Genomic DNA, 26976 nt, shown 5'->3' with positions numbered 1-26976 from the left:
TTGGTCACATTTTGGACGACATACTAACCTATGACTTTTTTGTCACATTTTGGATGACATAATATAGTATGACATTTTTGGTCAAATTTTGGACGACATACTATAGGATGACATTTTTATCACATTTTGGACGACATACTAACCTATGACTTTTTTGTCACATTTTGGATGACATACTAACCTATGACTTTTTTGTCACATTTTGGACGACATACTAACCCATGACTTTTTTGTCACATTTTGGATGACATACTAACCTATGACTTTTTTGTCACATTTTGGATGACATACTAACCTATGACTTTTTGGTCACATTTTGGACGACATACAATAGTATGACATTTTTGTCACATTTTGGACGACATACTAACCTATGACTTTTTTGTCATATTTTGGACGACATACTATCCTATGACTTTTTTGTCACATTTTGGACGACATACTATAGTATGACTTTTTGGTCACATTTTGGACGACATACTATAGTATGACTTTTTTGTCACATTTTGGACGACATACTAACCTATGACTTTTTTGTCACATTTTGGACGACATACTATAGTATGACATTATTGTCACATTTTGGACGACATACTAACCTATGACATTTTTGTCACATTTTGGACGACATACTAACCTATGACATTTTTGTCACATTTTGGATGACATACTAACCTATGACTTTTTTGTCACATTTTGGACGACATACTAACCTATGACTTTTTTGTCACATTTTGGATGACATACTAACCTATGACTTTTTTGTCACATTTTGGATGACATACTAACCTATGACTTTTTGGTCACATTTTGGACGACATACTATATAATGACATTATTGTCACATTTTGGACGACAGACTATAGTATGCCTTTTTTGTCAAATTTTGGATGACATACTAACCTATGACATTTTTGTCACATTTTGGATGACATACTAACCTATGACTTTTTTGTCACATTTTGGACGACAAACTAACCTATGACTTTTTTGTCACATTTTGGACGACATACTAACCTATGACTTTTTTGTCACATTTTGGACGACATACTAACCTATGACTTTTTTGTCATATTTTGGACGACATACTATCCTATGACTTTTTTGTCACATTTTGGACGACATACTAACCTATGACTTTTTTGTCACATTTTGGACGACATACTAACCCATGACTTTTTGGTCACATTTTGGACGACATACTATAGTATGACTTTTTTGTCACATTTTGGACGACATACTATAGTATGACTTTTTTGTCACAATTTAGATGACATACTAACCTATGACTTTTTTGTCACATTTTGGATGACATACTAACCTATGACCTTTTTGTCACATTTTGGACGACATACTAACCTATGACTTTTTGGTCACATTTTGGACGACATACTATAGTATGACTTTTTTTGTCACATTTTGGACGACATACTAACCTATGACTTTTTTGTCACATTTTGGACGACATACTAACCTATGACTTTTTTGTCACATTTTGGACGACATACTAACCTATGACATTTTTGTCACATTTTGGACGACATACTATAGTATGACTTTTTTGTCACATTTTGGACGACATACTAACCTATGACTTTTTGGTCACATTTTGGACGACATACTAACCTATGACTTTTTTGTCACATTTTGGATGACATACTATAGTATGACATTTTTGGTCAAATTTTGGACGACATACTATAGTATGACATTTTTGTCACATTTTGGACGACATACTAACCTATGACTTTTTTGTCACATTTTGGACGACATACTAACCTATGACTTTTTTGTCACATTTTGGACGACATACTAACCTATGACTTTTTTGTCATATTTTGGACGACATACTATCCTATGACTTTTTTGTCACATTTTGGACGACATACTAACCTATGACTTTTTTGTCACATTTTGGACGACATACTAACCCATGACTTTTTGGTCACATTTTGGACGACATACTATAGTATGACTTTTTTGTCACATTTTGGACGACATACTATAGTATGACTTTTTTGTCACAATTTAGATGACATACTAACCTATGACTTTTTTGTCACATTTTGGATGACATACTAACCTATGACCTTTTTGTCACATTTTGGACGACATACTAACCTATGACTTTTTGGTCACATTTTGGACGACATACTATAGTATGACTTTTTTTGTCACATTTTGGACGACATACTAACCTATGACTTTTTTGTCACATTTTGGACGACATACTAACCTATGACTTTTTTGTCACATTTTGGACGACATACTAACCTATGACATTTTTGTCACATTTTGGACGACATACTATAGTATGACTTTTTTGTCACATTTTGGACGACATACTAACCTATGACTTTTTGGTCACATTTTGGACGACATACTAACCTATGACTTTTTTGTCACATTTTGGATGACATACTATAGTATGACATTTTTGGTCAAATTTTGGACGACATACTATAGTATGACATTTTTGTCACATTTTGGACGACATACTAACCTATGACTTATTTGTCACATTTTGGACGACATACTAACCTATGACTTTTTTGTCACATTTTGGACGACATACTAACCTATGACTTTTTTGTCACATTTTGGATGACATACTAACCTATGACTTTTTTGTCACATTTTGGACGACATACTAACCTATGACTTTTTGGTCACATTTTGGACGACATACAATAGTATGACATATTTGTCACATTTTGGACGACATACTAACCTATGACATTTTTGTCACATTTTGGACGACATACTAACCTATGACTTTTTTGTCACATTTTGGACGACATACTAACCTATGACTTTTTTGTCACATTTTGGACGACATACTAACCTATGACTTTTTTGTCACATTTTGGACGACATACTAACCTATGACTTTTTTGTCACATTTTGGACGACATACTAACCTATGACTTTTTTGTCACATTTTGGACGACATACTAACCTATGACTTTTTGGTCACATTTTGGACGACATACTAACCTATGACATTTTTGTCACATTTTGGACGACATACTAACCTATGACTTTTTTGTCACATTTTGGACGACATACTAACCTATGACTTTTTTGTCACATTTTGGACGACATACTAACCTATGACTTTTTTGTCATATTTTGGACGACATACTATCCTATGACTTTTTTGTCACATTTTGGACGACATACTAACCCATAACTTTTTGGTCACATTTTGGACGACATACTATAGTATGACTTTTTTGTCACATTTTGGACGACATACTATAGTATGACTTTTTTGTCACAATTTAGATGACATACTAACCTATGACTTTTTTGTCACATTTTGGACGACATACTAACCTATGACTTTTTGGTCACATTTTGGACGACATACTATAGTATGACTTTTTTTGTCACATTTTGGACGACATACTAACCTATGACTTTTTTGTCACATTTTGGACGACATACTAACCTATGACTTTTTTGTCACATTTTGGACGACATACTAACCTATGACTTTTTTGTCACATTTTGGACGACATACTATAGTATGACTTTTTGGTCACATTTTGGACGACATACTATAGTATGACTTTTTTGTCACATTTTGGACGACATACTAACCTATGACTTTTTTGTCACATTTTGGACGACATACTAACCTATGACTTTTTTGTCACATTTTGGACGACATACTATAGTATGACTTTTTTGTCACATTTTGGACGACATACTAACCTATGACTTTTTTGTCACATTTTGGACGACATACTAACCTATGACTTTTTTGTCACATTTTGGATGACATACTAACCTATGACTTTTTGGTCACATTTTGGACGACATACAATAGTATGACATTTTTGTCACATTTTGGACGACATACTAACCTATGACTTTTTTGTCATATTTTGGACGACATACTATCCTATGACTTTTTTGTCACATTTTGGACGACATACTAACCTATGACTTTTTTGTCACATTTTGGACGACATACTAACCTGTGACTTTTTTGTCACATTTTGGACGACATACTAACCTATGACTTTTTTGTCACATTTTGGACGACATACTATAGTATGACTTTTTTGTCACATTTTGGACGACATACTAACCTATGACTTTTTTGTCACATTTTGGACGACATACTATAGTATGACATTATTGTCACATTTTGGACGACATACTATAGTATGCCTTTTTTGTCACATTTTGGATGACATACTAACCTATGACATTTTTGTCACATTTTGGACGACATACTAACCTATGACTTTTTTGTCACATTTTGGACGACATACTATAGTATGACTTTTTTGTCACATTTTGGACGACATACTAACCTATGACTTTTTTGTCACATTTTGGACGACATACTAACCTATGACTTTTTTGTCACATTTTGGACGACATACTAACCTATGACTTTTTTGTCACATTTTGGACGACATACTAACCTATGACTTTTTTGTCACATTTTGGACGACATACTATAGTATGACTTTTTTGTCACATTTTGGACGACATACTAACCTATGACTTTTTTGTCACATTTTGGACGACATACTAACCTATGACTTTTTTGTCACATTTTGGATGACATACTAACCTATGACTTTTTGGTCACATTTTGGACGACATACAATAGTATGACATTTTTGTCACATTTTGGACGACATACTAACCTATGACTTTTTTGTCATATTTTGGACGACATACTATCCTATGACTTTTTTGTCACATTTTGGACGACATACTAACCTATGACTTTTTTGTCACATTTTGGACGACATACTAACCTGTGACTTTTTTGTCACATTTTGGACGACATACTAACCTATGACTTTTTTGTCACATTTTGGACGACATACTATAGTATGACTTTTTTGTCACATTTTGGACGACATACTAACCTATGACTTTTTTGTCACATTTTGGACGACATACTATAGTATGACATTATTGTCACATTTTGGACGACATACTATAGTATGCCTTTTTTGTCACATTTTGGATGACATACTAACCTATGACATTTTTGTCACATTTTGGACGACATACTAACCTATGACTTTTTTGTCACATTTTGGATGACATACTAACCTATGACTTTTTTGTCACATTTTGGATGACATACTAACCTATGACTTTTTGCTCACATTTTGGACGACATACAATAGTATGACATTTTTGTCACATTTTGGACGACATACTAACCTATGACTTTTTTGTCATATTTTGGACGACATACTATCCTATGACTTTTTTGTCACATTTTGGACGACATACTAACCTATGACTTTTGTGTCACATTTTGGACGACATACTATAGTATGACTTTTTGGTCAAATTTTGACGACATACTATAGTATGACATTATTGTCACATTTTGGACGACATACTAACCTATGACATTTTTGTCACATTTTGGATGACATACTAACCTATGACTTTTTTGTCACATTTTGGACGACATACTAACCTATGACTTTTTTGTCACATTTTGGACGACATACTATAGTATGACATTATTGTCACATTTTGGACGACATACTAACCTATGACATTTTTGTCACATTTTGGATGACATACTAACCTATGACTTTTTTGTCACATTTTGGACGACATACTAACCTATGACTTTTTTGTCACATTTTGGACGACATACTAACCTATGACTTTTTTGTCACATTTTGGACGACATACTAACCTATGACATTTTTGTCACATTTTGGATGACATACTAACCTATGACTTTTTTGTCACATTTTGGACGACATACTAACCTATGACTTTTTTGTCACATTTTGGACGACATACTAACCTATGACTTTTTTGTCACATTTTGGATGACATACTAACCTATGACTTTTTGGTCACATTTTGGACAACATACAATAGTATGACATTTTTGTCACATTTTGGACGACATACTAACCTATGACTTTTTTGTCACATTTTGGACGACATACTAACCTATGACTTTTTTGTCACATTTTGGACGACATACTAACCTATGACTTTTTTGTCACATTTTGGACGACATACTATAGTATGACTTTTTGGTCACATTTTGGACGACATACTAACCTATGACTTTTTTGTCATATTTTGGACGACATACTATCCTATGACTTTTTTGTCACATTTTGGACGACATACTATAGTATGACTTTTTGGTCACATTTTGGACGACATACTATAGTATGACTTTTTGGTCACATTTTGGACGACATACTATAGTATGACTTTTTGGTCACATTTTGGACGACATACTATAGTATGACTTTTTTGTCACATTTTGGACGACATACTAACCTATGACTTTTTTGTCACATTTTGGACGACATACTATAGTATGACATTATTGTCACATTTTGGACGACATACTAACCTATGACTTTTTTGTCATATTTTGGACGACATACTATCCTATGACTTTTTTGTCACATTTTGGACGACATACTAACCTATGACTTTTTTGTCACATTTTGGACGACATACTAACCTATGACATTTTTGTCACATTTTGGATGACATACTAACCTATGACTTTTTTGTCACATTTTGGACGACATACTAACCTATGACTTTTTTGTCACATTTTGGATGACATACTAACCTATGACTTTTTGGTCACATTTTGGACGACATACAATAGTATGACATTTTTGTCACATTTTGGACGACATACTAACCTATGACTTTTTTGTCATATTTTGGACGACATACTATCCTATGACTTTTTTGTCACATTTTGGACGACATACTAACCTAAGACTTTTTTGTCACATTTTGGACGACATACTAACCTATGACTTTTTTGTCACATTTTGGACGACATACTATAGTATGACTTTTTGGTCACATTTTGGACGACATACTATAGTATGCCTTTTTTGTCACATTTTGGACGACATACTAACCTATGACATTTTTGTCACATTTTGGACGACATACTATAGTATGACTTTTTTGTCACAATTTGGATGACATACTAAGCTATGACATTTTTGTCACATTTTGGACGACATACTAACCTATGACTTTTTTGTCACATTTTGGACGACATACTAACCTATGACTTTTTTGTCATATTTTGGACGACATACTATAGAATGACTTTTTTGTCACATTATGGACGACATACTAACCTATGACTTTTTGTCACATTTTGGACGACATACTAACCTATGACTTTTTTATCACATTTTGGACGACATACTAACCTATGACTTTTTTGTCACATTTTGGACGACATACTAACATATGACTTTTTTGTCACATTTTGGACGACATACTAACCTATGACATTTTTGTCACATTTTGGACGACATACTATAGTATGACTTTTTTGTCACATTTTGGACGACATACTATAGTATGACTTTTTTGTCACATTTTGGACGACATACTAACCTATGACTTTTTGGTCACATTTTGGACGACATACTAACCTATGACTTTTTGTCACATTTTGGACGACATACTAACCTATGACTTTTTGTCACATTTTGGACGACATACTAACCTATGACTTTTTTGTCATATTTTGGACAACATACTATAGTATGACTTTTTTGTCACATTTTGGACGACATACTATAGTATGACATTTTTGTCACATTTTGGACGACATACTAACCTATGACATTTTTGTCACATTTTGGACGACATACTAACCTATGACTTTTTTGTCACATTTTGGACGACATACTAACCTATGACTTTTTTGTCACATTTTGGACGACATACTAACCTATGACTTTTTTGTCACATTTTGGACGACATACTATAGTATGACTTTTTGGTCACATTTTGGACGACATACTAACCTATGACTTTTTTGTCACATTTTGGACGACATACTATAGTATGACTTTTTGGTCACATTTTGGACGACATACTAACCTATGACTTTTTTGTCATATTTTGGACGACATACTATCCTATGACTTTTTTGTCACATTTTGGACGACATACTATAGTATGACTTTTTGGTCACATTTTGGACGACATACTATAGTATGACTTTTTGGTCACATTTTGGACGACATACTATAGTATGACTTTTTGGTCACATTTTGGACGACATACTATAGTATGACTTTTTTGTCACATTTTGGACGACATACTAACCTATGACTTTTTTGTCACATTTTGGACGACATACTATAGTATGACATTATTGTCACATTTTGGACGACATACTAACCTATGACTTTTTTGTCATATTTTGGACGACATACTATCCTATGACTTTTTTGTCACATTTTGGACGACATACTAACCTATGACTTTTTTGTCACATTTTGGACGACATACTAACCTATGACTTTTTTGTCATATTTTGGACGACATACTATCCTATGACTTTTTTGTCACATTTTGGACGACATACTAACCTATGACTTTTTTGTCACATTTTGGACGACATACTAACCTATGACTTTTTTGTCACATTTTGGACGACATACTATAGTATGACTTTTTGGTCACATTTTGGACGACATACTATAGTATGCCTTTTTTGTCACATTTTGGACGACATACTAACCTATGACATTTTTGTCACATTTTGGACGACATACTATAGTATGACTTTTTTGTCACAATTTGGATGACATACTAAGCTATGACTTTTTGTCACATTTTGGACGACATACTAACCTATGACTTTTTTGTCACATTTTGGACAACATACTAACCTATGACTTTTTTGTCACAATTTGGATGACATACTAACCTATGACTTTTTTGTCACATTTTGGACGGCATATTAACCTATCACATTTTTGTCACATTTTGGACGGCATACTAACCTATGACATTTTTGTCACATTTTGGACGACATACTAACCTATGACTTTTTTGTCACATTTTGGACGACATACTAACCTATGACTTTTTTGTCATATTTTGGACGACATACTATAGAATGACTTTTTTGTCACATTATGGACGACATACTAACCTATGACTTTTTGTCACATTTTGGACGACATACTAACCTATGACTTTTTTATCACATTTTGGACGACATACTAACCTATGACTTTTTTGTCACATTTTGGACGACATACTAACATATGACTTTTTTGTCACATTTTGGACGACATACTAACCTATGACATTTTTGTCACATTTTGGACGACATACTATAGTATGACTTTTTTGTCACATTTTGGACGACATACTATAGTATGACTTTTTTGTCACATTTTGGACGACATACTAACCTATGACTTTTTGGTCACATTTTGGACGACATACTAACCTATGACTTTTTGTCACATTTTGGACGACATACTAACCTATGACTTTTTGTCACATTTTGGACGACATACTAACCTATGACTTTTTTGTCATATTTTGGACAACATACTATAGTATGACTTTTTTGTCACATTTTGGACGACATACTATAGTATGACATTTTTGTCACATTTTGGACGACATACTATAGTATGACTTTTTTGTCACATTTTGGACGACATACTATAGTATGCCTTTTTTGTCACATTTTGGACGACATACTATAGTATGCCTTTTTTGTCACATTTTGGACGACATACTATAGTATGCCTTTTTTGTCACATTTTGGACGACATACTATAGTATGCCTTTTTTGTCACATTTTGGACGACATACTAACCTATGACTTTTTGTCACATTTTGGACGACATACTAACCTATGACATTTTTGTCACATTTTGGACGACATACTATAGTATGACTTTTTTGTCACATTTTGGACGACATACTATAGTATGACTTTTTTGTCACATTTTGGACGACATACTAACCTATGACTTTTTGGTCACATTTTGGACGACATACTAACCTATGACTTTTTGTCACATTTTGGACGACATACTAACCTATGACTTTTTGTCACATTTTGGACGACATACTAACCTATGACTTTTTTGTCATATTTTGGACAACATACTATAGTATGACTTTTTTGTCACATTATGGACGACATACTAACCTATGACTTTTTGTCACATTTTGGACGACATACTAACCTATGACTTTTTTATCACATTTTGGACGACATACTAACCTATGACTTTTTTGTCACATTTTGGACGACATACTAACATATGACTTTTTTGTCACATTTTGGACGACATACTAACCTATGACATTTTTGTCACATTTTGGACGACATACTATAGTATGACTTTTTTGTCACATTTTGGACGACATACTATAGTATGACTTTTTTGTCACATTTTGGACGACATACTAACCTATGACTTTTTGGTCACATTTTGGACGACATACTAACCTATGACTTTTTGTCACATTTTGGACGACATACTAACCTATGACTTTTTGTCACATTTTGGACGACATACTAACCTATGACTTTTTTGTCATATTTTGGACAACATACTATAGTATGACTTTTTTGTCACATTTTGGACGACATACTATAGTATGACATTTTTGTCACATTTTGGACGACATACTATAGTATGACTTTTTTGTCACATTTTGGACGACATACTATAGTATGCCTTTTTTGTCACATTTTGGACGACATACTATAGTATGCCTTTTTTGTCACATTTTGGACGACATACTATAGTATGCCTTTTTTGTCACATTTTGGACGACATACTATAGTATGCCTTTTTTGTCACATTTTGGACGACATACTAACCTATGACTTTTTGTCACATTTTGGACGACATACTAACCTATGACATTTTTGTCACATTTTGGACGACATACTATAGTATGACTTTTTTGTCACATTTTGGACGACATACTATAGTATGACTTTTTTGTCACATTTTGGACGACATACTAACCTATGACTTTTTGGTCACATTTTGGACGACATACTAACCTATGACTTTTTGTCACATTTTGGACGACATACTAACCTATGACTTTTTGTCACATTTTGGACGACATACTAACCTATGACTTTTTTGTCATATTTTGGACAACATACTATAGTATGACTTTTTTGTCACATTTTGGACGACATACTATAGTATGACATTTTTGTCACATTTTGGACGACATACTATAGTATGACTTTTTTGTCACATTTTGGACGACATACTATAGTATGCCTTTTTTGTCACATTTTGGACGACATACTATAGTATGCCTTTTTTGTCACATTTTGGACGACATACTATAGTATGCCTTTTTTGTCACATTTTGGACGACATACTATAGTATGCCTTTTTTGTCACATTTTGGACGACATACTAACCTATGACTTTTTGTCACATTTTGGACGACATACTAACCTATGACATTTTTGTCACATTTTGGACGACATACTATAGTATGACTTTTTTGTCACATTTTGGACGACATACTATAGTATGACTTTTTTGTCACATTTTGGACGACATACTAACCTATGACTTTTTGGTCACATTTTGGACGACATACTAACCTATGACTTTTTGTCACATTTTGGACGACATACTAACCTATGACTTTTTGTCACATTTTGGACGACATACTAACCTATGACTTTTTTGTCATATTTTGGACAACATACTATAGTATGACTTTTTTGTCACATTATGGACGACATACTAACCTATGACTTTTTGTCACATTTTGGACGACATACTAACCTATGACTTTTTTATCACATTTTGGACGACATACTAACCTATGACTTTTTTGTCACATTTTGGACGACATACTAACATATGACTTTTTTGTCACATTTTGGACGACATACTAACCTATGACATTTTTGTCACATTTTGGACGACATACTATAGTATGACTTTTTTGTCACATTTTGGACGACATACTATAGTATGACTTTTTTGTCACATTTTGGACGACATACTAACCTATGACTTTTTGGTCACATTTTGGACGACATACTAACCTATGACTTTTTGTCACATTTTGGACGACATACTAACCTATGACTTTTTGTCACATTTTGGACGACATACTAACCTATGACTTTTTTGTCATATTTTGGACAACATACTATAGTATGACTTTTTTGTCACATTTTGGACGACATACTATAGTATGACATTTTTGTCACATTTTGGACGACATACTATAGTATGACTTTTTTGTCACATTTTGGACGACATACTATAGTATGCCTTTTTTGTCACATTTTGGACGACATACTATAGTATGCCTTTTTTGTCACATTTTGGACGACATACTATAGTATGCCTTTTTTGTCACATTTTGGACGACATACTATAGTATGCCTTTTTTGTCACATTTTGGACGACATACTAACCTATGACTTTTTGTCACATTTTGGACGACATACTAACCTATGACATTTTTGTCACATTTTGGACGACATACTATAGTATGACTTTTTTGTCACATTTTGGACGACATACTATAGTATGACTTTTTTGTCACATTTTGGACGACATACTAACCTATGACTTTTTGGTCACATTTTGGACGACATACTAACCTATGACTTTTTGTCACATTTTGGACGACATACTAACCTATGACTTTTTGTCACATTTTGGACGACATACTAACCTATGACTTTTTTGTCATATTTTGGACAACATACTATAGTATGACTTTTTTGTCACATTTTGGACGACATACTATAGTATGACATTTTTGTCACATTTTGGACGACATACTAACCTATGACATTTTTGTCACATTTTGGACGACATACTAACCTATGACTTTTTTGTCACATTTTGGACGACATACTAACCTATGACTTTTTTGTCACATTTTGGACGACATACTAACCTATGACTTTTTTGTCACATTTTGGACGACATACTATAGTATGACTTTTTGGTCACATTTTGGACGACATACTAACCTATGACTTTTTTGTCACATTTTGGACGACATACTATAGTATGACTTTTTGGTCACATTTTGGACGACATACTAACCTATGACTTTTTTGTCATATTTTGGACGACATACTATCCTATGACTTTTTTGTCACATTTTGGACGACATACTATAGTATGACTTTTTGGTCACATTTTGGACGACATACTATAGTATGACTTTTTGGTCACATTTTGGACGACATACTATAGTATGACTTTTTGGTCACATTTTGGACGACATACTATAGTATGACTTTTTTGTCACATTTTGGACGACATACTAACCTATGACTTTTTTGTCACATTTTGGACGACATACTATAGTATGACATTATTGTCACATTTTGGACGACATACTAACCTATGACTTTTTTGTCATATTTTGGACGACATACTATCCTATGACTTTTTTGTCACATTTTGGACGACATACTAACCTATGACTTTTTTGTCACATTTTGGACGACATACTAACCTATGACTTTTTTGTCATATTTTGGACGACATACTATCCTATGACTTTTTTGTCACATTTTGGACGACATACTAACCTATGACTTTTTTGTCACATTTTGGACGACATACTAACCTATGACTTTTTTGTCACATTTTGGACGACATACTATAGTATGACTTTTTGGTCACATTTTGGACGACATACTATAGTATGCCTTTTTTGTCACATTTTGGACGACATACTAACCTATGACATTTTTGTCACATTTTGGACGACATACTATAGTATGACTTTTTTGTCACAATTTGGATGACATACTAAGCTATGACTTTTTGTCACATTTTGGACGACATACTAACCTATGACTTTTTTGTCACATTTTGGACAACATACTAACCTATGACTTTTTTGTCACAATTTGGATGACATACTAACCTATGACTTTTTTGTCACATTTTGGACGGCATATTAACCTATGACATTTTTGTCACATTTTGGACGGCATACTAACCTATGACATTTTTGTCACATTTTGGACGACATACTAACCTATGACTTTTTTGTCACATTTTGGACGACATACTAACCTATGACTTTTTTGTCATATTTTGGACGACATACTATAGAATGACTTTTTTGTCACATTATGGACGACATACTAACCTATGACTTTTTGTCACATTTTGGACGACATACTAACCTATGACTTTTTTATCACATTTTGGACGACATACTAACCTATGACTTTTTTGTCACATTTTGGACGACATACTAACATATGACTTTTTTGTCACATTTTGGACGACATACTAACCTATGACATTTTTGTCACATTTTGGACGACATACTATAGTATGACTTTTTTGTCACATTTTGGACGACATACTATAGTATGACTTTTTTGTCACATTTTGGACGACATACTAACCTATGACTTTTTGGTCACATTTTGGACGACATACTAACCTATGACTTTTTGTCACATTTTGGACGACATACTAACCTATGACTTTTTGTCACATTTTGGACGACATACTAACCTATGACTTTTTTGTCATATTTTGGACAACATACTATAGTATGACTTTTTTGTCACATTTTGGACGACATACTATAGTATGACATTTTTGTCACATTTTGGACGACATACTATAGTATGACTTTTTTGTCACATTTTGGACGACATACTATAGTATGCCTTTTTTGTCACATTTTGGACGACATACTATAGTATGCCTTTTTTGTCACATTTTGGACGACATACTAACCTATGACATTTTTGTCACATTTTGGAAGACATACTAACCTATGACTTTTTTGTCACATTTTGGATGACATACTATAGTATGACATTTTAGTCACATTTTGGACGACATACTAACCTATGACTTTTTTGTCACATTTTGGACGACATACTAACCTATGACTTTTTTGTCACATTTTGGACGACATACTATAGTATGACATTTTTGTCACATTTTGGACGACATACTAACCTATGACTTTTTTGTCGCATTTTGGACAACATACTAACCTATGACTTTTTTGTCACATTTTGGACGGCATACTAACCTATGACTTTTTTGTCACATTTTGGACGGCATACTAACCTATGACATTTTTGTCACATTTTTGACGACATACTAACCTATGACTTTTTTGTCGCATTTTGGACGACATACTAACCTATGACATTTTGTCACATTTTGGACGACATACTAACCTATGACATTTTTGTCACATTTTGGACGACATACTAACCTATGACTTTTTTGTCACATTTTGGATAACATACTAACCTATGACTTTTTTGTCACATTTTGGACGACATACTATGTATGACATTTTTGTCACATTTTGGACGACATACTAACCTATGACTTTTTTGTCACATTTTGGACGACATACTAACCTATGACTTTTTTGTCACATTTTGGACGACATACTAACCTATGACTTTTTTGTCACATTTTGGACGACATACTATAGTATGACATTTTTGTCACATTTTGGACGACATACTATAGTATGCCTTTTTTGTCACATTTTGGACGACATACTAACCTATGACATTTTTGTCACATTTTGGAAGACATACTAACCTATGACTTTTTTGTCACATTTTGGATGACATACTATAGTATGACATTTCAGTCACATTTTGGACGACATACTAACCTATGACTTTTTTGTCACATTTTGGACGACATACTATAGTATGACATTTTTGTCACATTTTGGACGACATACTAACCTATGACTTTTTTGTCACATTTTGGACGACATACTAACCTATGACTTTTTTGTCACATTTTGGACGACATACTAACCTATGACTTTTTTGTCACAATTTGGATGACATACTAACCTATGACTTTTTTGTCACATTTTGGACGACATACTAACCTATGACTTTTTTGTCACATTTTGGACGACATACTAACCTATGACTTTTTTGTCACATTTTGGACGGCATACTAACCTATGACATTTTTGTCACATTTTGGACGACATACTAACCTCAGACTTTTTTGTCACATTTTGGACGACATACTAACCTATGACTTTTTTGTCACATTTTGGACGACATACTAACCTATGACTTTTTTGTCACATTTTGGACGACATACTAACCTATGACTTTTTTGTCACATTTTGGACGACATACTATAGTATGACATTATTGTCACATTTTGGACGACATACTATAGTATGCCTTTTTTGTCACATTTTGGACGACATACTATAGTATGCCTTTTTTGTCACATTTTGGACGACATACTAACCTATGACATTTTTGTCACATTTTGGAAGACATACTAACCTATGACTTTTTTGTCACATTTTGGATGACATACTATAGTAAGACATTTTAGTCACATTTTGGACGACATACTAACCTATGACTTTTTTGTCACATTTTGGACGACATACTAACCTATGACTTTTTTGTCACATTTTGGACGACATACTATAGTATGACATTTTTGTCACATTTTGGACGACATACTATAGTATGACTTTTTTGTCACATTTTGGACGACATACTATAGTATGACATTTTTGTCACATTTTGGACGACATACTAACCTATGACTTTTTTGTCACATTTTGGACGACATACTAACCTATGACTTTTTTGTCACATTTTGGACGACATACTAACCTATGACTTTTTTGTCACAATTTGGACGACATACTAACCTATGACTTTTTTGTCACATTTTGGACGACATACTAACCTATGACTTTTTTGTCACATTTTGGACGACATACTAACCTATGACTTTTTTGTCACATTTTGGACGGCATACTAACCTATGACATTTTTGTCACATTTTTGACGACATACTAACCTATGACTTTTTTGTCGCATTTTGGACGACATACTAACCTATGACATTTTTGTCACATTTTGGACGACATACTAACCTATGACATTTTTGTCACATTTTGGACGACATACTAACCTATGACTTTTTTGTCACATTTTGGATAACATACTAACCTATGACTTTTTTGTCACATTTTGGACGACATACTATGTATGACATTTTTGTCACATTTTGGACGACATACTAACCTATGACTTTTTTGTCACATTTTGGACGACATACTAACCTATAACTTTTTTGTCACATTTTGGACGACATACTAACCTATGACTTTTTTGTCACAGTTTGGATAACATACTAACCTATGACTTTTTTGTCACATTTTGGACGACATACTATGTATGACATTTTTGTCACATTTTGGACGACATACTAACCTATGACTTTTTTGTCACATTTTGGACGACATACTAACCTATGATTTTTTGTCACATTTTGGACGACATACTAACCTATGACTTTTTTGTCACATTTTGGACGACATACTAACCTATGACTTTTTTGTCACATTTTGGACGACATACTATAGTATGACATTTTTGTCACATTTTGGACGACATACTATAGTATGCCTTTTTTGTCACATTTTGGACGACATACTATAGTATGCCTTTTTTGTCACATTTTGGACGACATACTAACCTATGACATTTTTGTCACATTTTGGAAGACATACTAACCTATGACTTTTTTGTCACATTTTGGATGACATACTATAGTATGACATTTTAGTCACATTTTGGACGACATACTAACCTATGACTTTTTTGTCACATTTTGGACGACATACTAACCTATGACTTTTTTGTCACATTTTGGACGACATACTATAGTATGACATTTTTGTCACATTTTGGACGACATACTAACCTATGACTTTTTTGTCGCATTTTGGACAACATACTAACCTATGACTTTTTTGTCACATTTTGGACGACATACTAACCTATGACATTTTTGTCACATTTTGGACGACATACTATAGTATGACATTTTTGTCACATTTTGGACGACATACTATAGTATGCCTTTTTTATCACATTTTGGACGACATACTATAGTATGCCTTTTTTGTCACATTTTGGACGACATACTATAGTATGCCTTTTTTGTCACATTTTGGATGACATACTAACCTATGACATTTTTGTCACATTTTGGACGACATACAAACCTATGACTTTTTTGTCACATTTTGGACGACATACAAACCTATGACTTTTTTGTCACATTTTGGACGACATACAAACCTATGACTTTTTTGTCACATTTTGGACGACATACTAACCTATGACTTTTTTGTCACATTTTGGACGACATACTAACCTATGACTTTTTTGTCACATTTTGGACGACATACTAACCTATGACTTTTTTGTCACATTTTGGATGACATACTAACCTATGACTTTTTTGTCACATTTTGGACGACATACTATAGTATGACATTTTTGTCACATTTTGGACGACATACTAACCTATGACTTTTTTGTCACATTTTGGACGACATACTAACCTATGACTTTTTTGTCACATTTTGGACGACATACTAACCTATGACTTTTTTGTCACATTTTGGATGACATACTAACCTATGACTTTTTGGTCACATTTTGGACGACATACTAACCTATGACTTTTTTGTCACATTTTAGACGACATACTAGCCTATGACTTTTTTGTCACATTTTAGACGACATACTAACCTATGACTTTTTGTCACATTTTGGAAGACATACTAACCTATGACTTTTTGTCACATTTTGGAAGACATACTAACCTATGACTTTTTGGTCACATTTTGGACGACATACTATAGTATGATATTTTTGTCCCATTTTGGATGACATACTAACCTATGACTTTTTTATCACATTTTGGACGACATACTAACCTATGACTTTTTTGTCACATTTTGGACGACATACTAACCTATGACATTTTTGTCACATTTTGGACGACATACTAACCTATGACTTTTTTGTCGCATTTTGGACGACATACTATAGTATGACTTTTTTGTCACATTTTGGACGACATACTATAGTATGACTTTTTTTGTCACATTTTGGACGACATACTAACCTATGACTTTTTTGTCACATTTTGGACGACATACTATAGTATGCCTTTTTTGTCACATTTTGGATGACATACTAACCTATGACATTTTTGTCACATTTTGGACGACATACTAACCTATGACTCTCGGTCTGTCATAGAATCTGTATAAAAGGATTAGAGCCAAGGCAAGGGATTATCAACACTTTTTGAGAATCACTTAAAACACAAGGGTCTGTTAGTGATTTATTTCAGGTAACATCTGCCAATACTGCTGTTTTATTATTATTATTATTATTAGTGATCATCAAGACCATTCATTAGTCTGGACTGGGTATAAGTGCAACATTGCAAAAGAAAAGTATCATCCCGTTATATTGATCTCCACAAACATTCAGATTTTTCTCATAGGGGAAGGAAACATTTATTCATATGATTCAATTATAAATGCATTTCCAGTACAATAAAAACAAATCAAGAGTAATGTGTTCAGGCAACATTTTGTCATCATGAGTTGGCCCCGAGTTGCCCTATGCTCACTGCAGATCCTGTTGAATATCGGGCGGCGGCGGTGGCACAATTTCACTTTCTACACTTTAACCTTGGATACTGTAGCCATCACATACAAAACTACTAATAGTTTAATGTACCCCGTATAACCACAAATTTAATTCAAGTTCAGTATAAAAGCTGCATAAACCCTTCACATCTAAAGATAGATTTCAGGTACTTAGCAACTAAGCACTGAGCAAATTGTGTCGGAATGAAATCTAAATACAAAAGGACATTTTTGAGCACAGCGTGATGAAATAAAACTGGAAATAGCAATCAATCACAGCAGAGCTTCAGCGGGGAAACTGGACACTTTTCAGACACGTAGGAGCCAGCGTTTCAGACTGAAAGCCATGACGTACTGCATGGCTCCTGCCTGTCTGAAATCCCCAATCTTTAACACAAAACCAAATCTAAACTCCAATTAAAGGTTTTTGACTTTCATTTGCAAGCCTCTCTTGACCACCACTATTTATGGGTGGAGACAAAGTCTGTTTCAAGTATTTGACAAAGAGTAGCTCATGTATCAATTGCTATGATATGTTCAGCATTTGGTGTGTGTGTGTGTGTATGTGTGTGCGTGTGTGTGTGTACTGCCTGTCTGTAAAGCACATGTGAGAAGAAGAGACATTGTTGTAAACTGTGACATGTACAAATGCAAGTCATCTGAGGAGACTGCATGGGGTAAACATGTAGCCTGACACAATATCATCTTTATCTCTGTGGCGTCAGGCATCTTTACTGTAGCTTGTCTCGCTCCCTCAGGACTTCTTCACTCGTCGTAATCTAGAGGTTCTGGGCACATATTCATCCCCCTCCTCTCTGAGTGTGGATCTGGAACTAATAGAGGAGCCTGAGGATGCAGGCTTGACAGATAGGCCCCTCAGACTTGTGGCCAGCCTGTTTTGGTTTGTCTGTGCCGTGTTATTGCTTGTGAGGGGGAGCCTCTGGGCGCATTTCCCTGGCGTAAGCAGCTCTACTTCCAGTGTGGTTTTCATGCACTTGGAGACTGGGAAAGCCTTGGACTCTGCCTTGGCTTCGGCTAGAGGAAGGGGCGGCAGAGGAAGAAGGTCATGCTTGGATGTTTGTGTAGAGCACTCGGTGGAGTGCGTTAGCATTGTGGCTGGAGGTCTTCCAAAGCACGCCCTCTTGGCCTTTGGTGGGTGAGGGTCTACCCCAGCATCACTCAGCTTGCACCTCTTGCTCTTACTGGTCTCCTGACGGAGTTCTTGTTGGCAGAAAACTACTAAGGCTCCTGCTGGGTTTTTGCTGTTTGGAGAGTTGGTGTCAGTCTGCAGTTCCTGGGTCAGGCCTGGTTTTTGAATAGTCCCAATCTGAGCCATGGCTTCAGTTAAGGCACTGGGACAAGGCACCTGGTGCTTTGCCTCTGGGATTGTCTTCTGTTCAGAGCTGGACACAGTTTGTTTTTGGCTTAATTCAGACTCTCGCATTTGAAGTTCCCCTCTTTGTTCTTTGGGACAGGCTCTCTGGTCAGTTTGCTGCTCCTCCATACTGGAGGCATGGAGCTGCTGCTGCTGGACACTAGCTTGTTTGGCTCTGAAAAGTCAAAAGGATAAGAGGATATGAAGAGATATTTGAGTGTCCTCTCTGACTGGTGGGACTGGAAAGTTCTGAATTAGATCATACTTACATCTTTTGAAGCACTGTCTTCTTTGTTTTCGTGGGGCTGTTTAAAGGCTCTTGGGTTTCTCCTACTCTGGAAAAATATTCTGATCTGCTTTGTTCACTCAGCTCAGTCTAGAGAGGACAAAAAGAATTGGTGTAAACACAAAATATTATTCCTGGCACCCTGGAAAGGTTTGGATCAACAGTAGACTGCTGTCATCAGTCTGGCATTGTGGCACATTAAAAACAACCACTACTGCTGCTGCTGCAAAAATAAAAACTTAATGAATATAAGTAAATTAAGGCTGCAACTAGTAATTATTTTCACAATTGAGTCATCTGTCAATCATTTTCTCGATTCATTGATTAATTGTTTGGTCCATAAAATGATTGGTGTTTTCCATAGCTCAAAATGTCTTGTTTTATCCACAAACCAACACTCGTCATTTCTTTGTTTCCTTCATTTTCATGGAAGCACGGAGCAAATAAATCAGAAAATATTCACATTTAAATAACTTGTTTTAATTACAAAAGAAAACCACTCAAACCAATTAATGGATTATCAAAATAGTTGGCAATTAATTTAGTAATCCCTTAATTAAAACATTAACATTAAACACTGTCCAACCCTGAGTCTCATGAATTCAACATTGTGGTTCTGCTTTCTTATTTCAACTTGCCTACAGCACAGGAATGTTTTCTATAATGATTTCAGAGACACACAGAAACACCCCAGCTGGCACCAAGTGTTAGTCATCCACTTAATCATCATCCAAACTAACCAACTTAAAGACTAATGACTGACTTGTCAAAAAGTATGACGCGTGTTTCTTAGTTTCTGAGGCTTGACATGATGAATATGATGATCCAGCCTGAGGCAGGAATACGAAACAGTGAAACCTTGTTGACATTTTTAAACAGTGATTATAAAAAAAAACGTGCACCAATAAGATGACAGAGATGTTCCTCTGCTTTGCTTCCATTCCCAATTGAGGCTTGGGAATGGAAAACATGTGAAAACAGGATAAAAGCTCCTCAGAGGCGCATGGATAAAAAATATAAACAAGTTAGCGGAAGTAGCCTCATCATTTGCAGACTCAAGCTGCACTTTGAATTTCAGTTTCTCTGGTTTCAAAGCGTCATATTTGACACTTTTTGTTGTATTTGGTGTTTTAATAACGCACAATAACACACAGAGATGCTGTATATTTGTGGCCCTAAAGCAAAAAAAAAAAAACATTATATTCTTCTCTATGGAGCTTTAGCAGGAATGGATTGGTCTGATCAGAAGAAAAGATTTCCATTTTTAAAACTGCAACTATAGTCCGGCCTTATTACCAAATAAGACAAGGTAATCTCACTTTCTACATTTACATTGTTTCTGTTATCTTGATAGGAGGAAACCCTCATTTCCTTTGGACCTGGTGTGTTCTATACTGTATGCACACATGGGTTGGAATTTTAACATAGCCACACAGTGTTTCCAATATCATTATATAATTGTATTTTATATCTAGCACCAAATCACAGCAGGTTACTTAAGGTAGTTACTTACTTAAATGAACTACCTCTCCACCTGAAGCACAAGTCGAGTCATCACAGAATGACAGGTTTCTACCCAACTTGGCTGTGAAAAATGAGATACTCCTCCTGGCTGTACAAGACTGATGTTGGTAAGTAAATAATCAGAATCAGAATATAAATAAATACAATAGTATACTGTGCCTATAAATGAGAGCGATGACCATTTGATGCTGTGGCAATAAACATGGCATTACTGGATGATAAATAGCACGTGTAAACATAATATATGCACAGAAGCAGCTACATTGAAACAATAAATCAGTTTAAAATGTAATTTTGCAATCAAGCCCCAAGGTATATACAAGCATAATTATACACAGTAGCAGTCGCAGCAGATAATTACTGCACATGTATGTTGTTATTGCACAGTCTTTGACATTTTTTTAGGGATGAGTTAAACTGTTTTATGGACACTGGCAGTTGGAATTATTTCCTGTGACGCTCTGTGGAACAACATGGTGGGATCAGTCTGTGTTTGAGAGGCACGCCATTGAGAGACAGGGAGGTGTTGAGTCCGGTTAGTCTAGGGTTTCCCACAACAATAACCACAACCTAGCCTTTTTTGTAGGTAGGTAGGTAATAAGGAAAATGAATCGACTCAGTCTCTCCAGTGTGTGCCCTTATAAGACCAGAAATTTCTCTCTTGGATGAATTAGAACAGAACAGAATATGATGTTAATTTAGTAATTGATCACAATGAAACGTTAGTGATTACACACTCATATATAAAGAGCTTTTTGATTTAAACACTGGTACCAATTTTAATGGCAGTCAAAAAATACATTTCACTAAAAGACACTCCAATCAACCGCAAGGCACTGCTGGAGAAAAAGTGAAAGGTTCGCCAAAGTTTACAGGATGCTCTGGGGACTTGGCATGAGTGTATTAAAGCTTGTTCTAATCCATATTGTAGATGCTGAGATACGTCATTGACAAGGGAGAACTTGTCATGAAATATCACAGCAAGTGCTGGTGGTGTGTGATAAAAAGTTAGGACTTGACCAAAATCATTCAAACTCATCATCTGGCCATCAAACGGGACAGAATGACATTGCTGTTTCGTCAGAAAGGCTATAACCCCTGTTCGCATCTGCAGTGGGAAAATACAACCAGACAGATGTTAAATCTTGGAAAACTGAGGTTGTAGCCGCTGTGTATATTTAATATCGTTCAATTTTCAGATCATTACTACTGCATAAACTGGTTAGTCAAATGATCAATGTGCAATTTAAGATGGAGAAAGCCAATGCGGTAAGCTTTGGCATCCAACAGTTAATGTGATCACAGAGGAAAAAAAATCATTAATGTCCTCTCCCCTCTCCCACATGATACTAGTAACAATGTATGACCAGACACACAAAAGGGGGAAGCAGTAATTGTCCCAAGCTGCAAGAGCAAGCTGGGGCATTGTGGGTTTGTCCTGGGTGTTGAGACTTAGCAAATGCACTCTGGTCTGTGGTACAGTGGGTTGAATATAGAGGGCGGGGAGTGAATACGGAGGCTGGGCAGGAGGCGGAGACAACAGGAAACAAGGGACAAGGGAAACAAAGTACAAGATACTAAAGAATAAATAAATAAGCGAAAGACCGTGTTTAGAGAGGAGCACAACAAAAGAAAAAGGTAACCTCCCTGAGCCCAACAGTTTCCCCAACATGCCCACAAACAAAGGAGTCCTCACACAGGAAGTTCTCCACAAGCTAACCTTTGTGTAGAGATGGAGTCATTTCAGAGTGTGGGCAGAGCTTCAGTTTGTATGCTCTCTTACAACCAGAGCTACAACTAGCCTTGGATTTGAAACTGGGGCAGTTACACACATACAAACTTGCATTTGCCTACGCACTCACACACCCACGCCAACAACAACAATTCTGTGAAAGATGTGGGTGCCATCGTTTGCATTGTAATGACTGGATATGTATTCTCATCTGTTTAATATGAATAAATGCTGTTTGAAAATCAACTTGAAAGCAAAATCAACACAAGGCCAATGGGAGGCTCTCTGGGAAAGTTGAGTTACTTACTGTTCCTGTCGGCATGACTTCAAAAGAGCGAAAGAGAGGGTGAAAGAACAGAGGGGTTGATAGTTATGAACATGAAAAGAGGAAGAGTCTGGAAATACACACAGCTACTAGATGAAGAATGGTAGAAAGAGAGAGAGAGATGGCGTATGAATGATTATTTCCATTGTTGCCATGGGTCAAACGTTCTATAAACAGCAGCTGGAGGAGAACATAGAGGATAAAAGGGGAAGACAGAGAGATGGTGTTGAAACATTTTATGTGGTTAAACATTAGTACTGTGTGGGAACTGTTACCTAATCTTGTACATAATTTCAAAAAGGGAGAGATGGTGGTAAATAAGAACATCTACCCACTGTTGCTACCACCTCTCCCTCAGCTACAAGGATTTGATCTCACTACCACTACCGCCAGCCAGTCTGCTCGCCCACTCACAAAGCTACAAAACACTTCTCGTGATGCAACCCTAGACTAACAGTGCCCTCCCCAGCTCCAGAGTCTCCAAAACAACACGACTCCACAACAGGAGCTGCAACAATACTGCACATCTGGAAGTCAGATTATAAAGATAAGTCTGGCAAAGGGGCAAAGAGAGCAGGGAATGACTCACTTAGTTTTTAAAGGATACCAGCACAGCATCTCATCTCATACCCCAATCCTGGATGACTCCTGGAAATAACTTTAAAAAGATAACCAACTACATAAAATACAGTGAAGTAACAGTTGCCCTTCTGACATAAGATAAGGTAGGAACAGATAGGAAGATTATGTTGGTTATCTTTTAATGCAGCTGCACTTGAAAGTAATGCACTGCTACAGACAAACAGACTCTGAGTGGTTTAAAATACCTCACTGCTGTTACAAAATATCACTTAGTCTCTGAAGACATTAACTATTCCAAGTTGTTTTGCATATAGCAGACTTTGCATAAGACTGTGCATAAACGCACAAGTTATTAAAACAACTGAATTGTTATCTCAAATGGAAATCCTCTGAACAGCATTAGTGACTCTCCAACATGCACCAAGAAACAACAGCACCAGGCAGAAATGCCTCCTGCAGGGATGCTTATGAAATCCAGTTTCTCACCCTCACCCTCCACCCACCCCACACTCTCACAGAGGAATCATGCCCTGTTTTTTCCTAACGTACCACATCGTCCCTGTAACAAAGTCAACAAACATGCATGGGCTCATACTTGCCTAAAATAAAGGACAGTTCTTATCCCTGAACAATGATGAACGTTTTGGGATCCACCCACATGTAAGGAGCAAGGCAGGCTATTTGACTCAGTTTGTGCACATAAGAAAAAGCAGTTAAAGACAGGTTGGATTGAATGAGCAGGATTGTGAATGCTAAAAGACCATAGCCATGTTTTTGCCTCAGTGCAGAGGAGCTCAGCAGACACTGGACACTTGGGAACGTGCTGCTTCTAGCTGTTGCTGTGAAGACTAGAGGCGTGCTGAGGTCATGAGTAAACACACAGGCTTGTCCAGAGCTCAGACGAGAAGGGGGGCTGGAAACACATCTGCTCTGTCTTTGATCCAAACTTCTGCAGCCCAGCACGCCACTCACCCTTCAGCTGCCCACACTGTGCCTGACTAGAAAACAAGTGCCACAATCCTAAACACTGGTTCTTCCTTCCCATACTGCCCTCTGCTCTGTTGGTGCTAATTCACAATAGGAACTTTTTAAATGAACACAAATCTTCAAATGTCAAGAAGACAAATAATTTAGTATGTGAGACACTTTTGGTTTGTTGTCTTCTTACAGGCTCATGCAAATGTAGTTGTTTCAATGGTCCAGTCTTGGCAGACCTGCAGTTGGCTCTGAGATTAAGGAAACACCTTAAATTGAAATACTTGCTTCACTGTTATCAGCCAGTATATTCACAAAATTTATTTTTTTTGGGCCTGAAAACACCAAATAGCACAGCTTGTAGCATTTCAACACACGGGACACCAGCAGAGCCAGCAGAGAGCTGCTAAGTGTGGGAAATACTGAACAATACTAAAGCTAAAAAGCCTCACTATCCCTTTCAAAAATGTCTCAACTAGAAGAGAGGGAAAAACAAGGGTCTGCAGTGGGGAGGTGTTAAAATATCAACGCATGACAGTAGAGAAGAAGTTGAGTTTTAATTTTCCTGTCACCCAAACAGCTGACAACTGACCAAACAGTACCATTTTACTCTGGTACCCCAGGGTAGGGAAGCCAAAAATTGTACTATTCCTGACAGAAATGCAAAAAATATGTACTGCACCAAACCGAACGGTAACACTTGGTGGAAAAACAGCCTACTGTACTGCTGCCTGTTTTGGCCATGACACTCTCGCAAAACAGATTTCGTCTCTCTTTCATTCCTTCCCGTTTTTGTATTAAATAAAGGTTATTATTATAATAATAATAATAATAATAATAGCAGTGAGCCGCTAAGCTTATCTGTATGCAGT

The 26976-nt window shown here is 35.6% G+C and overlaps 1 protein-coding gene across 3 annotated transcripts in view; it reads right to left on the bottom strand.

Annotated features, from left to right (window-relative positions):
- Window positions 1–19108: 19108 nt before the first annotated feature.
- The window catches only part of slx4ip (SLX4 interacting protein), a 32916-nt gene continuing 25048 nt past the window's right edge, over window positions 19109–26976 (bottom strand). For 2 of the 3 annotated variants that reach the window (XM_058652442.1, XM_058652441.1), the window contains 2 exons: window positions 20950–21056; window positions 19110–20855 (listed from right to left, as the gene is read on the bottom strand). In XM_058652442.1, the coding sequence (XP_058508425.1) occupies window positions 20060–20855; window positions 20950–21056 (903 nt within the window). In that variant the 3' untranslated portion in view covers window positions 19110–20059. Of the gene's footprint in view, window positions 20856–20949; window positions 21057–26976 lie in introns of all 3 variants that reach the window. The other variant, XM_058652440.1, reaches the window with a different exon arrangement.

This window comes from Solea solea, chromosome 15, assembly GCF_958295425.1.
Source record: "Solea solea chromosome 15, fSolSol10.1, whole genome shotgun sequence".
NCBI lineage: Eukaryota > Metazoa > Chordata > Actinopteri > Pleuronectiformes > Soleidae > Solea > Solea solea.
Note: the sequence above shows the minus strand (reverse complement) of the source record. Positions and strands in the feature narration are given on the sequence as shown.